Source organism: Dreissena polymorpha, chromosome 6 (genome assembly GCF_020536995.1).
Source record: "Dreissena polymorpha isolate Duluth1 chromosome 6, UMN_Dpol_1.0, whole genome shotgun sequence".
NCBI classification, from domain to species: Eukaryota; Metazoa; Mollusca; class Bivalvia; order Myida; family Dreissenidae; genus Dreissena; species Dreissena polymorpha.
In genome coordinates, this window is record NC_068360.1 from 86,090,525 (window position 1) to 86,104,736 (window position 14,212).

Below are 14,212 nucleotides of genomic sequence, written 5' to 3' on the forward strand. Positions count from 1 at the left end.
CCAATGTCCATTTTCAAATGCAAATTCTGATTGATATTGACGACAAAATTGCTCAAGAAAACTCATAAACACAAACATCCGACATTTTTCTAAAGTGTCAAATAAATTTCGGCATATGTTTCTATTTAAAGATTTGATGAAATAGGTGTCCAATCTGGACAATGGTATTCAAATTAGCGTAAATAACATAATGTGGTGTGCGCGCATCGTGTACAGTTAATGTTCTGTTACAAATTGTAGCCAGAAATAAATACATGTATATGCCCATGATATTTTCGTGTCAGGTCTTTGTTTGGACAAAAAGAGCGCGAAAATAGGCGTAGGTGTATTTATTCATAACAAAAACTGCGTAGCGCAAACAACAACGTAAAAGCTTCGTAGTGAATTTCCATTTAAGTATTGGGGCATCTCGCAAATGATTTTGACATTTTCCTGAATAAAATAAAAGTAATAAACGCTGTATCATTTTCATATTTTAGTTCCTTCAATATTGCAACAATTATTGTACTGTATCTGATTGCACGCAAAGTGCCGTGTACAGTTCATGAATATTCTTTTACAACGACCAATTAACAGCGTCGTCTATATTTAGACTTAATGCAATATGTACAAGTCATTTTCTGGAAATTGGGAGAAAGTAAAAGTGATTTTTCGAAAATAGACCAACGTTTTTTTTCCATTTAATTTGTCATAATTATTTATATTTTATGTTGTCTGTGTATGTTTGTTTGGTTCTCATAATGAAATCCTTATCTTATGAAAATTAATATCGTAATGATAAATGTGTAAAGCAAGTCCCGTTTCCGAGATCATTTACGAGAATTACTTCGATATATTTACTGACATATAAAATCATGGTTTTGACAGACGACACGTGCTAATCTAAAGTTGGTGTTTTTGTAGTACACAGGATATTGGATTATCGCTGCTTGATTGAGCAATAAAACAAAGATGCAGTCGGCGGTTTTCAGTAGGTCTTTTGTACTGACCAACATAATAATCAATAATGCACGTGCTTATCTAACATTTAGGGATAAAACACACGGGATACTAGACACTTTGGACTTGTTTAGGCCATAAAACGCAATCCCGGTGGCTTTTTTCAGTAGCACACGTGTCCAGAAACTAACGAGTTCGGGTAATAAAGCACAGAGATTATGATCTGAAAACTGCATGGAGTCTGAAATAAAAACAAAATGCAGACAAATCAAAAGATTAATCGCCTAATGTTACAATTCAATATTTTAAGGTGGGGGTTCTCACTGCATTTCTTGTTGCATTCGCATACGCTTGTATTACTTGTTATAACTTATATCCTCGTATTATTTATTAGAATACAGACTTAAAATTTATATGGTTGGAATGAGAATTTATTTCTCTACAATATTTACATTGACACAAATGATGTGAAATGCAAGAAACTAAGTGAAAATTAAGCCTAAACAAGACAGGTGTAACAGTTGAGAATGTTTCCATTATTTTCCCAATAACCCTATTGAGATGGTGTAGTCAGGCTTATCAGCTGTATATGGAGTCACTGTTATCAGAACAGCAGGACTGGTATTGGCCTGGAGTGGCAGATCAGATAAGAGGTCTATCAGGGAAAGGGTTAAGGAATTTCTGTAAGAAATACTCTTAATATAGAAATAAATATACTAGACATCCCTAATTTTGGAAATAAATCGATCCAATTTAGAAGGATGGGAGAGTCCACTAGGAATAAATGGGTTAAATCCACATGACAGTGTTATAGTTCTTGTATTCTGCACTTCCTGCATAATTATACGAAGTTTCATTAGAATCCTTACAACACTTCCCTAGTTATGCTCCACACAAAAAAGTGGGACAGACTGATGGCTAAAAAGGACAGATGGACAGGAAAGAAAATGCGATCTATATGCCTCCCTTAAGGGGCATTAAATATTGCACAGAAGTCAGCAGACATGTAGCAAAATTGATAAAAACATTAAACACTATGATACTATTAATTGCAGGAAAAAGTAAATAACTTGTAGTCAGAAATTGTAAACACACAGCTATTAACAAATTGCACGGATATACAAATAAGAGTCAAAATACATTATGTTAAAAAATAACATCATTGTTCAAAAGCATTTTTTTTATACAAAACACCAATACAATTTATTAAGAAGACACATTTATTATTAATTTCAATAATAATGATAATAATAATAATGAATAACAAAAACAATAATACATACATTGAATAATTTGTTGTGAAAATATTGGCAAAGGAAGCTGTTTATCTATACTGAACTAATTCTAAGAAAGCGCCACTTAAAGTGGCTTTCGAACTTTTGCAATTAACCATGCGAAACAAAAAAACGTACCAAAAATGCATATGTCTATAAATATCGCTTCATTTTATTACATGTCCCAGAGAATTGGCAAAAGTCCGGAACAATTTAACTCAATGTCCCGGAATAGGTCTGAAAAATTATGGCATGTATGGCCACTTTGTTATTAGGCTAAAAGATGCAGTGACAAATGTCCCATAAATGTAAGTACCTAACCCAACTTAAATTGGCCCTTCACTTAAGGGACAATTTCAGCTCACTTTTGTTCTATCTACCTCATTAGTTTATGCTTAAAAAGGGTAATATAGTAAATATTTAATTAAATTCAAGATTTACCCATTACAAAGTTCAAGTAAAAGAAGCTTTGGATACAAACAAAAAACTTTGATGCAATTTAGAAATATACTTTGAAGTGTAAAATGGTTACTCTGGGGTCTCGCTGTTGAATAATTTTATTAAACCAATTTTCCTCACATTGTAAATTTTTGATTTTCTTTGCATATTGAATAGACATTAAAGACTTTTAAAATCAAAGTACTGGCAGTACTGGTGTGACGATGCTTTTGAAGAGGATGGATATAAAACATCAATTTAAGTTTATCTATATCACCACAATTGTGTATGTTGATACGAAAATTTGGGTACGATAAAAAATTTGGGTACGAAAATTTTGGGTACGAAAAAAAATTTGGTACGAAAAAATTTTGCGTACGAAACATTTTTGGTACGAAAAAAAGTTTAGGGGTACGGGGAAGTAGTACCCGTGGGTAACTTGACCCATTGAGCGAAACTGGGAGGCGGGTCACATTCTTGTTCATTAAGTATGGCAATACCTTCATGATGATTCTCGAAAGTAGGTATGAGCACATAGCCGGAACATGTGAGCTCAATCGTATGAGCACTTGACTATCCGAGTTCGCCCACGAACATATGGATAAGTTAACTAATAGCGAAATGACCTTATACATGTATATGCTGAAATCTAACAATCGAACGAAATATCAAACAATCAAACATGGTATGTACACTTAGGTGGTTGTGTAATTTCTGTTAGAATATCGTATTCTATATGTTAATTTTAAATGATTGTGCCCGCACTTGAGTTTGTTGCCTTGTTTGAGTCTATACGCGCCTAGGCTGCACCCAGTGTGTGTATTTGTGTTTTTCCAAGGTAATGAGTTACCTCCGCGCTGAGGCTGCATAATGTTGGGACCCGGAGTGTGTCCAGCACTCCTTCCTAATAAGATTAGATTGACGACAGTAGGGACGAATTTTGAATGATAGCTGCAATTTCCAGCTATTTGTTTTGTACTGAAATACTTTTTTAATTTTTTATATGGTCAAATGCTGCGGGGGGGATGAGATTATCCGGGAAAAAACACCTGTCCGGAATGGTGACCACAAAACAGACAAAATATAACATTGCGCCGGGAGCGGGAATCAAACCGGTGTCGTAAAGGTGAAAAAGCGATCGTCCTTACCACTGCGCTAGCGGGACGGACAATTACGCAAAAAAATGTTGTTTTATCTATATATATCATAGCAGTGCAGCGTTTACAATTTGCAGGTTCGAAATCGTTCGCATTCTTTAGTTTTGTGATCACGTAAAAAGTTAATTTTACATGTTTTTATTCGTAATTTATTTACTAAATCGAAAACAAATATCAAACAAAAAAGAGAAAATATATAGTTGTTTCATTGGTCCATAAAAATAAAATGGATGTAAAATTACTAATTTGAAATTAACGTTCTGATACACTTATTGAATCTGTTTCCCCAGGATATGCTGTTCTATTAATATTTACCTTTATCAACACGAACGACAACTCTGCTAGGAGAATGTTATCAATGAAAATCAACGAGCAATCTCCTACGCAGTGGCGAATGCCAAGGGAAGTTACTGAAAAATCGAGTTATCTCAATCGGACTGGCTCGGTCTTTTACAAAGGTCGCCACTGTGAAGAATTTTTTTACTGGTTATCAAACCTTGGACGCTGCTGTTCCAGCATCGTCAAAAATGCAGCTGAATTCAATTTTCTTCAGCCAAATTTGTTGATTTGTTTCTTTTAAACTGCAACCGCCATCAGCAATTGTCCCCTAATTGTGGCTGCTACTGGTTACTAAATTGGTTTAGTATCAGATTTGACTCGGCTGCACACTACTGATGCAGGTGCAGATTTGCAGTGTTCTCTGCCGCCACAATGCGTGTGATTTTCTCAGGCCGTGCTGCCATGGCCTGTACATACTGGTTGAGGTCCACCCCTAGACCATGCAGGTTCTTCATGTAGTCCATACGCTGAGCATCAGTGAGCTTTAGACCCTACAAGATTCACATGGCAGAGACTGAAAACATGCGTGAGATCACAAAGATTTGATGATAGTGGGAACGGAGTGCTAAACAATGACATAATGTGAGCCTTTTTATGGGAACACAGGCTAATCAGGGACAAAACTACGCTTCTTTGGAATTTTTCGTTTGAATGAAGTCTCTTCTAAACGAAAATTCAGTCTAAGCAGAAAGTGTCGTCCCAGATTAGCCTGTGCAGACTGCACACTTTATTCTGGGACGACACTTTACACACATGCATTAAGCCCCATTTTCCCAGAGCATGGCTCAAATAGAAAACAGTTCAGTAGGGTACTTGACAAGTGGAGCTTTTGGAGTAAATGATCCGGATAATCACACTCTAGTACCAATTTCATTACAAATCTTGACTGAAGTTGTGATCAAGAAACAACATCATCATCATCATTTGAGAAATACTTTTCTTACTAGATATTTAAATGGATATATCAAATTGGGTGCAAAGAAAAAAGAATAGCAGGTAACAGATTCAGGTCTTGTACACTGTTAATCAATTTAAGTGACTATTGATATTCATCAATTTGCCTATCTTTTAGTTAATACCAATTGATAATTTAAATCAGGGAAAATGTAACTCAATACATGTATGAGCATGTCTTGCAATAATGTGTCTAATGTCATATGCATCCAGCATAGCTCCAGACCAGACTGTGCATTTACATGCTATGAGCTGGAGCTACCCTGTCCACCATTTGGGCCTGCTCTGTGAAAAAGGGGTTAAGTGCATTTGCATTAAGTGTCGTCCCAGATTAGCCTGTACAGTCCACACAGGCTAATCAGGGACGACACTTTCCGCTTATCTGATATTTTTGGTTTCAAGAAAGTCTCTTCTTTTTAAAAATCTAGTAAAGGTGGAAAAGGTCATCCCTGATTAGCCTGTGCGTACTGCACAGACTAATCTGGGATGACACTTTACGCACATACATTAAACCCCTTATTCACAGAGCACAGCTCATTTAGTCAAAAAAGGTTTTGCAGCCCTATTAGCGGAAAGGGTAGCTCCTGAACATACCACCTGGATGCGCTGGCTGGTAATGGGCTATGCTGGCGACATATAGCATAAGACCCATTTTCACATAACGCGGCTTGTATTAATAGCGAGCACTTAAAAGTTGAGAATCCTCACAGTACCTGGAGCTCCCCAAGTTTCACTGCCTCCCATTTCTTCCTCTTCTGTTCCTCTTCCTTCAACTCCAGTTCCAACTTGTGTTTCATGCCGGACAGCTCCATCTCCTGCTTGTGAACCAACTCTTCTAAGGCTATCTTTTGCTCTGAAAATCATAAAATATAGTTTTATTTCTAAAAATTCAATATATAACTACTTATACATCCTCTTATGCTCTGAAAATAAAAAATAATTAAAATATACATTAATTTAAACATTTCAATTGATCGTTATTTCATTTTTTTCTCATGCTATCTTTGAAAATTACACAACAGACATTTATTTAAACAATATCAATATATCTTATTTATAAATCATCCCATGCTATCTTTAGATTTGATAATGACAAAAAAGGCATTTATTTGAAAAATTCAAAATCATCATTCCTATCTCTTCTTACGCTATCTTTCGCTCTAAAAATCAATAATATACATCAATTTAAACAATTTCAATTTAGCATTATTTCGAGCTCTTCCTTTGAATATGAACAGTGAGATTTAATGTCAATTGAACAAAAAAAGATGTTGTTTATATAAAACAAACTTTTAGCAAAGACGGACAGCTAGTCCTTGGCCATTTTGTATTTTATTGAGACACGCACTTTCATTCCTTTTGTATTTTAAGTGTACACAGGGAATAACTAAAAGGACCACATTTGATACAAAATATCTGCCAGTCATCTACTAGCATTTTGAAATGTATAGAGATACAAATCACGTGCTATTCCTTGTTATACATATAGAGTGTATGCATGTTCATGAAAATCAGTCAATCTATGTAGAATCAGTTTGGGTGACAAAATGTCAGCAAAATATCATACAAGATGTCCACCAGATAGCCATTTTGTATGTCAGAAAAACGAACCGATAAAAAGTCAACTTTATGCCCCCCCCCCCCCCCCCCCTAGAAAATATTTGGAGCATTATGAATCACTTACTTAAATGGAGACATGAACAGAGTTAAAACAATTAATATGAAATCGACATTAAAACTGGGAATTTAAATTGCAATTAGTAAAGGAAAAAGGTTACGGTATTATCACTGACCAAGGTCGATGCGATCTTTCTCATTTTTCAGCTTCAGGTCAGTCATCTTCTGTTCCTGCTCTTCTGATTCATACTGGAATAATATACAGATAAACAGTGTTTGTTGTACTGAAATAATATACAGGTAAACAGTGTTTGTTGTACTGAAATAATAAACAGGTAAACAGTGTTTGTTGTACTGGAATAATATACAGATAAACAGTGTTTGTTGTACTGAAATAATATACAGGTAAACAGTGTTTGTTGTACTGAAATAATAAACAGGTAAACAGTGTTTGTTGTACTGAAATAATAAACAGGTAAACAAGAGTTGTTGTTCTGAAATAATATACAGGTAAACAGTGTTTGTTGTACAGAAAAAATATACAGGTAAACAGTGTTTGCTGTACTGAAATAATATACAGGTAAACAAGAGTTGTTGTTCTGAAATAATATACAGATAAACAGTGTTTGTTGTACTGAAATAATATACAGGTAAACAGGATTTGTTGTACTGAAATAATATACAGGTAACCAGTGTTTGTTGTTCAGAAATAATATACAGATAAACAGTGTTTGTTGTACTGAAATAATATACAGATAAACGGTGTTTTGTTGTACTGAAATAATATACAGGTAAACGGGAGTTGTTGTACTGAAATAATAAACAGGTCAACAGTGTTTGTTGTACTGAAATAATATACAGGTAAACAGTGCTTGTTGTACTGAAATAATATACAGGTAAACAGTGTTTGTTGTACTGAAATAATATACAGATAAACAGTGTTTGTTTTACTGAAATAGCATACAGGTAAAACAGGATTTGTTGCACTGAAATAATATACAGGTAAACATGATTTGTTGTACTGAAATAATATACATGTAAACAGTGTTTGTTGTACTGAAATAATATACAGGTAAGAAGCAAGTGTTGTACTGAAATAATATACAAGTAAGCATATATTTTTTTCTTAAATAATATACAGGTAAGCAGTGTTTGTTGTACTGAAATAATATACAGGTAAACAGTGTTTTGTACTGAAAGAATATACAGATAAGCAGTGTTTATTGTACTGAAACAATATACAGGTAAGCAGCATTTGCTAGCACAGAAATAACAAACACAGAAATGTAGCCATACCAGAATAAGCATTCCACAAATGTGGACTAAAGTCTCGATTCACAAGCCCAAATGTACAAGGTTTATTGTAAAGACAAGACTTAATTCATCACCTTGGTACAGTACTCAATAGTTGCTAAATTTTACCTTAGCAAAACTGAAAAGTGTGCTTCAAATTTTCTAAACAGCCTCATACTAGGAAAACAGGGCTTAATGCATGTGCATGAAGTGTCTTCTAGATTAGCCTGTTCAGTTCACACAGGCTTATCAGCGACAACACTTTCCACTTTTTAAAGAAAATCTCTTCCAGTTTACCTGGAAAGTGTCGTCATTGATCAGCCTGTGCGGACTTTACAGCTTAATCGGGGACCAAACGTTACACAATTGCATTGAGCCCTGTTTTCCAAGAGCCTGGCTCAAATACAAGTAACGTCCACAAATATACTCATACTGTACAGTTACTTACCGCCATCTTGAGTCTGGTCCGCACTTCAATGGCCCCGTCATGTAGCTTCTGTAGTTTCTCATGGGCAAAGTACCCCCGGAATACAACCTTGGAGACGTTATAGCCAATGGACTTGGCCCTCTCCGTGAGCTGAGGGAAGCTGGACAGGTTGTTCAGCTGACCAGAGTTCTCTATAAACTCTATGTACCTTGAAGGTTATACGTATGGACGGTGAGATCAAGGTCATATTCAAAACAAATTCTATACCTCATCACTGGTGAGTGTTGGTTAGTTATCAAAATTATGACACACATCAGTATCACCTAAACAGATATTTTCAAGAAACTCTATGGGAAGTATAAATGGGCAAATGAAAAGCTGCATACATTTTGTGGTATTTTGAGGCACGTTGTTGCAATTCTTAAACAAAAACAAAAAAATACCGGTATATGGTAAAAATTTATTATTATATTTCGGTAAAATTGTGGGGATTTTTTTACTATAAATTATGTGTATGTACCATGAAATTTAAAACAGTGCTCACTTAATATTATATATAAAGGGTCTTCATAAACGACAATATTGTAGTTGTACAGTTACCAGTATAAGCATTACATGAATATATTGATTACTTACGTATTTTTAGCAGCAAAGGCGACAGTGTCTGCACACACACAACTGGTAAAATAAATAAATGTGTCTTGTTTTGAGAAAACTGGGCATAATGCATGTGCGTAAAGTGTTGTCCCAGATTAGCCTCTGCAGTCCGCAAAGGCTAATCAGGGACAACACTTTCTGCTTTAACTAGTTTTTTGGTAAAAAGGGACTTCCTCTAAACAAAAAATACCATTAAAGCAGAAAGTGTCTTCCCTGATTAGCCTGTGCCGACTGCACAGGCTAATCTGGGACGACACTTTAAGCACATGCATTTTGCCAAATTTTCACAGAACAAGACACACATTATTAGCAACATTATATAATTGACTTTTCAACTAACTACATGCAATTTTTAGAAAGTTTGTTGCAGTTTTAAGAACAGTTCAAACACATGTGTCCTCTTCTAACAGTCATTGACAATAGCTATTCTGCCATTAAACTCAAATCCTTTACACTATTGCGTTAAATATTCATTCTGATTAACAATAAAATAGGCAAACAATTGTGTATTTTTGGCTGATAAGTGCTGACTGCGTCAAATTCCCTCCACCAACCGAATCCATCTTTAATATACCACACAACAATTCAAAACACTCTCAATTGAGCCAAACTTTACAATCTTAGATACATATGCACTACAAAGTATGTAAAAGACCATAACATTAACTTACTTTACAAAATCTGCAATAGGATCTTTAGTGGCTTCTAGCTGAAATATTTGAAATCCAAGTTAAGAAATGAATATTAGTTAAAACAAATACTGTATGCCTCATTCCATTCCTTTCTTTGAGCCACATGACTCTTAACTTAAATATCCTTTACAGCCAGTGGATATATCCAAAACAAGACTATTGCCAAGCAATATATGTCCCCTACTGGCTCCAACATTGTCAGAATTTTTTTTTTTATTTGTTTCCATAGCAACCAGAATTCTTGACATAGGAACAAAATTAAACGACGTGCATAATCTCCTTATTGCCATCTGTCTATATTTCAAATTTCATGAAAAAATATGAAGAACTTTTAAAGTTATCGCAGGATCCAGAAAACTGTGTCGGACTGACAGACTGATGCACAGAGCGCAAACCATAAGTCCCCTCCGGTGAAACCCGTAGGGGACAATAAGAAGCAAACGCAGATACAACTTCATGATGTTGCTGTAGAATATGTTTGAAATGAAACACACTGAATAATAAATAAATACTTGTAAAGACAAATTACTCCAAACCCTTAAGGCAAAGTGTATAGATGGCTCCAAACAAGTTATTAACTGTTTGCTGTATGAACATGTCAATAGCACAAATAAAGAATTACTTTGGTGAATCTAACAATGAAAATAGAGGTTCACTTGCTAAGTAATTTCTTTTAAAGATCAAACTGGCTGTCTTCATTTATGCATTGTTAGCTAAGACTAAATTATTTTTTTTAATTTACTGGTAAATTTAAGGATGATATTTCAATTTTGTTAATCCTTTCCCCAAAAAGAAGCGAAACCAGCAACCAGCATAAAACCAGAACAGTCTGCGAGTAACTCGCAGTCTGTTCAGGTTTGTATGCTGTTTGCTGCTCATCAGTAACTAAGGTTTGAAAATGAAGCCTTTAAAACTTGAATTTAGTAAGAAAGGTATTTAATGAAATGTAACATTCTAAAGGACTAAAAATGTGTAACAAGAGCACTGCATAACGGGTGCCATGCTAAAAAACGTTTCTAAGTGGAAAAGGGTTAAATACGTATCTAAGTGGTGAAGGGTTAAAAAGTGTGATACCATGAGGTCAATGTCAGTAAGCTCGTAGAAGATCATGAGCTTCACTCTGATAAGGGCGTCATCAGCGGTCCGTACCTCGTCCACCTGTAGGAAAGGCATCAGAACGTCACAATGAACTACACAAACATGCTGCACTTTTAGCCCTTTCCAACTAAGAAGCAAAGTAAAAATGGCTAAATGCAACCAGCATTAAACCAGAGTAGCCTGCGACTAATTCACAGTCTGTTCAGGTTTAATGCTGTTTGCTGCTCATCAGTATCTTAGGGATGGAAATGAAGCCTTTAAAACTAGGATTTGTTATATTAAGAAAGGTCTTCAACTTAATTTTATTTTCTAAGGAACTACAAACGCCTCAAACTGCATAATATCCGAGTAGTAATGGGTTAAGCAATATTTAAAAAAAAACATCCTATAGTTTTATCCAATAATAGCTTCAAAATAAAAATGAACATTTTTTAAATAAAAACATCAGCTGTGACTTTACAATTGTACACACATTATAGTAGAACTGATCCGGTATGATCTGTAGACGTTCAAATTTATTCTGGTTTGGATTAAGTCGAGTCTTGTTGTCAGGGTCTGTGCCGTGCCATGAGAATTTGTGTAGCCTGAAAACGACAACAATTCTGAAGCAAAACAATAGCAGCCATTATTTCTTTAAAGAAGACATTCACAACATACATTTAACTGCTATTGTTACCATGTCTATAGATCCTGCCAAAAAATATAGTATTCCAGATTGAACATGATTCACATACTCAAACAAATATTTGTTAATGCAAAAATGACAAACAGTTATATAACTTTAAATATTTGTTGTTGTTTTTTTAATTTGTACATACATGGTATTAACCATTAAGAGTTGTTTCAGTTTTGTAACAGATTAATGTATGTATAGCATTCCTCATAAAGTCTTACCATTCATGGGCCATTGGCATAAACATTGTGGGTCCATACTTGATGTAACGCTTCACCTTATTGGTTGACGCGTCCTGGCTGTACACTACCAAGGCTTCATTAGCATCCAATGAAATCATGTCTTGCTTGGTTATGCTTTTGTATGCAAGTGTGTTCAGAAACATAACACATGGTCTGAAAATCAAAAGACACTATCATTATCATATCTTAATAATAATGTTATATACATAGCATATCCAATGAATATTACATCATTCTATAACTACTTCAAACAATAAGTTGGTTAACATATTGAACAAATATTAGTATTTTAATACAATATCTGATTTTAGAGTAAAAAACAAAACATCAACCACATTGAATTAAAAACATCAATTATTAGGATGAGTAGCTATCATCCCTTATTGTTTTTAGTGACACAGTCTTGAATTTGGAATTTATTGGGACATGCTCAGCTAGTTGGGCTAATGTCCGTTGGAACTAGACAAATCTTTTGCAAATAAATTATTAGGATGAGTAGATATCATCACTTGTGTTTTTATAATGGCTGTCATGCCAGGCTATATCCTCAATCTTATTTACTTACGCGTGCTAATGCTCTATGCAACCGTCTCTATGTTAACTTACCTATGGCATGCTTATGCTCTTTGCGACCGTTTCTATGTTTACTTACCCATGCTTATGCTCTATCTGACCGTCTCTATGTTTGACAACCAAGTACTCATTCTGATTGGCGGTGTACCTCTGTAGTACCGTCATACGCTCACGAAACAAAAACAGCTGAATAAAAATAGATTTATTATTTTTCATGAATAAATATTTTTCCTCCATGATTGGCCATGAAGGGATGAAATGAAACCAAATTTATTAAATAATGGTGTATGAAATTACAGTTCTAATATTAATAAAAACAACTTTTGCTAATGGACTGCTAAAGCTCTATTCAGTCTAACATATTATGATCAGGTTAGTAGAGCTGGGGTTTAAAAATCTGTTAAACACCACTTGCCCTGAAGGGATGACCTTGCTTACTTTGTAGTTTCTAACATTTTATGTTTTGTCAGTCATTCTTACTAAGACATTATTTCTTCTCAATATTAATTAGGAATATCAAGCTACTTTGATATTTTGTGAGAAAATAAAGGGCGTCAATGTTCAAATAAATCCCAACCCCGAACATTGACTGGTTACTGTAATAAACACAACATTGTATGTATTGACACAATCTTATATGTGGCCCCCAAGACAAGCACCTTATCCTGTTACAAAATAAAGTGGCAGACTAGACTAATAATTTGTTAACTCTATTGGGCGAGTATTTTGGACATCACAGGGCTCCCCCTGGCTCAAAATTTTCCTTAGTAAAATTTACCGTAGAACATCGAATTTCTTCACATTTTATCACTTTAATGAGGTTTTATGAAGAAAGTTTTAGACAAATGAAAATGTCTAATTTTCTTATTTGTAGCCATTTGGTAATTTGGCACATGGCACAGCAGGTCCTGCATTATAAGTGCCCAGATGAACATTTTAGTCACCACTTTGAGAAGGAATTGGATTTTAACACCCCTGTAGTGGATAATACAATTACAGGACTGGAAATAGACATACCCTTTTCGGACCATCTTCAATTCTTGCTTGCCCTTCATGATTATACACCAGTGCCTGCACACACAAAAATAAATAAAGCAAGTGTTGATTTTTCCGGCTTATCAGAACGATGCAAACAATATAACAATTTTATGAATAAGTTTGATGATACAAGTCAGTACAGTATTAAAGGCAAATATAGAAAAGAATTTAATCGCATGATGATGTGCCATTGTGCAGAAGAGTATGTCAGTCTCAAGAACAAAACTTGTAAGCAGCAGCAATCATATCATCGGTCTACATCTTTATCAGTCTCATTCTCATACACAGTGTTTTTTTTTGTTCAAATTTATTTCCGGTATGAAACCCATTCCGAATGAATAAAAGTATATATTTTTCGCAAATGGGACATAAAAATTCCAATAAAAATGAGTCAAAACATTTAATTTCAAATGCAGCTCTATAAGCTGAACCTTAGTATTTTTTTAGCAAAAAATCAACAACACCAATTAACCAATTCAATCAAAGAAACCCGTCCCCATTTCCAAAATTGTGAAAAAACAACACTGTTACAAGTTTATCTTCAAGTTCAATGCGTGTCACAAATGAAAAGAGGTTACCGCACCCGCACTGGCCGCAGGGAAGTATTGCGATTGTATGATGAATTAAAGTTTTTACTTTGTCTTTAACCGTTAATAACATTAATTAACCTGCTCTCCAACATTCAATGTTCTCCAGCCGACCGTCATATTGGTTCTTGTATACAAATATGTCAATATATTTAAGCGACGATTTCACAATCTTATTATTTATAGCGTTTACATGTTGTTGTTGTTTGTTTTG

At 34.7% G+C, this 14,212-nt stretch overlaps 1 protein-coding gene across 1 annotated transcript; it reads right to left on the reverse strand.

Annotated features, from left to right (window-relative positions):
* Positions 1–462: 462 nt before the first annotated feature.
* Positions 463–14,212, reverse strand: LOC127833301 (uncharacterized). Its single transcript, XM_052358481.1, has 12 exons — positions 14,080–14,212; positions 13,391–13,444; positions 12,453–12,559; positions 11,780–11,953; positions 11,358–11,469; positions 10,862–10,945; positions 9,767–9,804; positions 9,075–9,116; positions 8,460–8,646; positions 6,895–6,967; positions 5,815–5,954; positions 463–4,638 (listed from the first exon to the last, which is right to left on the reverse strand). The coding sequence occupies exons 1-12, from the start codon at positions 14,116–14,118 to the stop codon at positions 4,477–4,479; spliced, it is 1,212 nt and encodes a 403-aa protein (XP_052214441.1). The 5' UTR covers positions 14,119–14,212; the 3' UTR covers positions 463–4,476.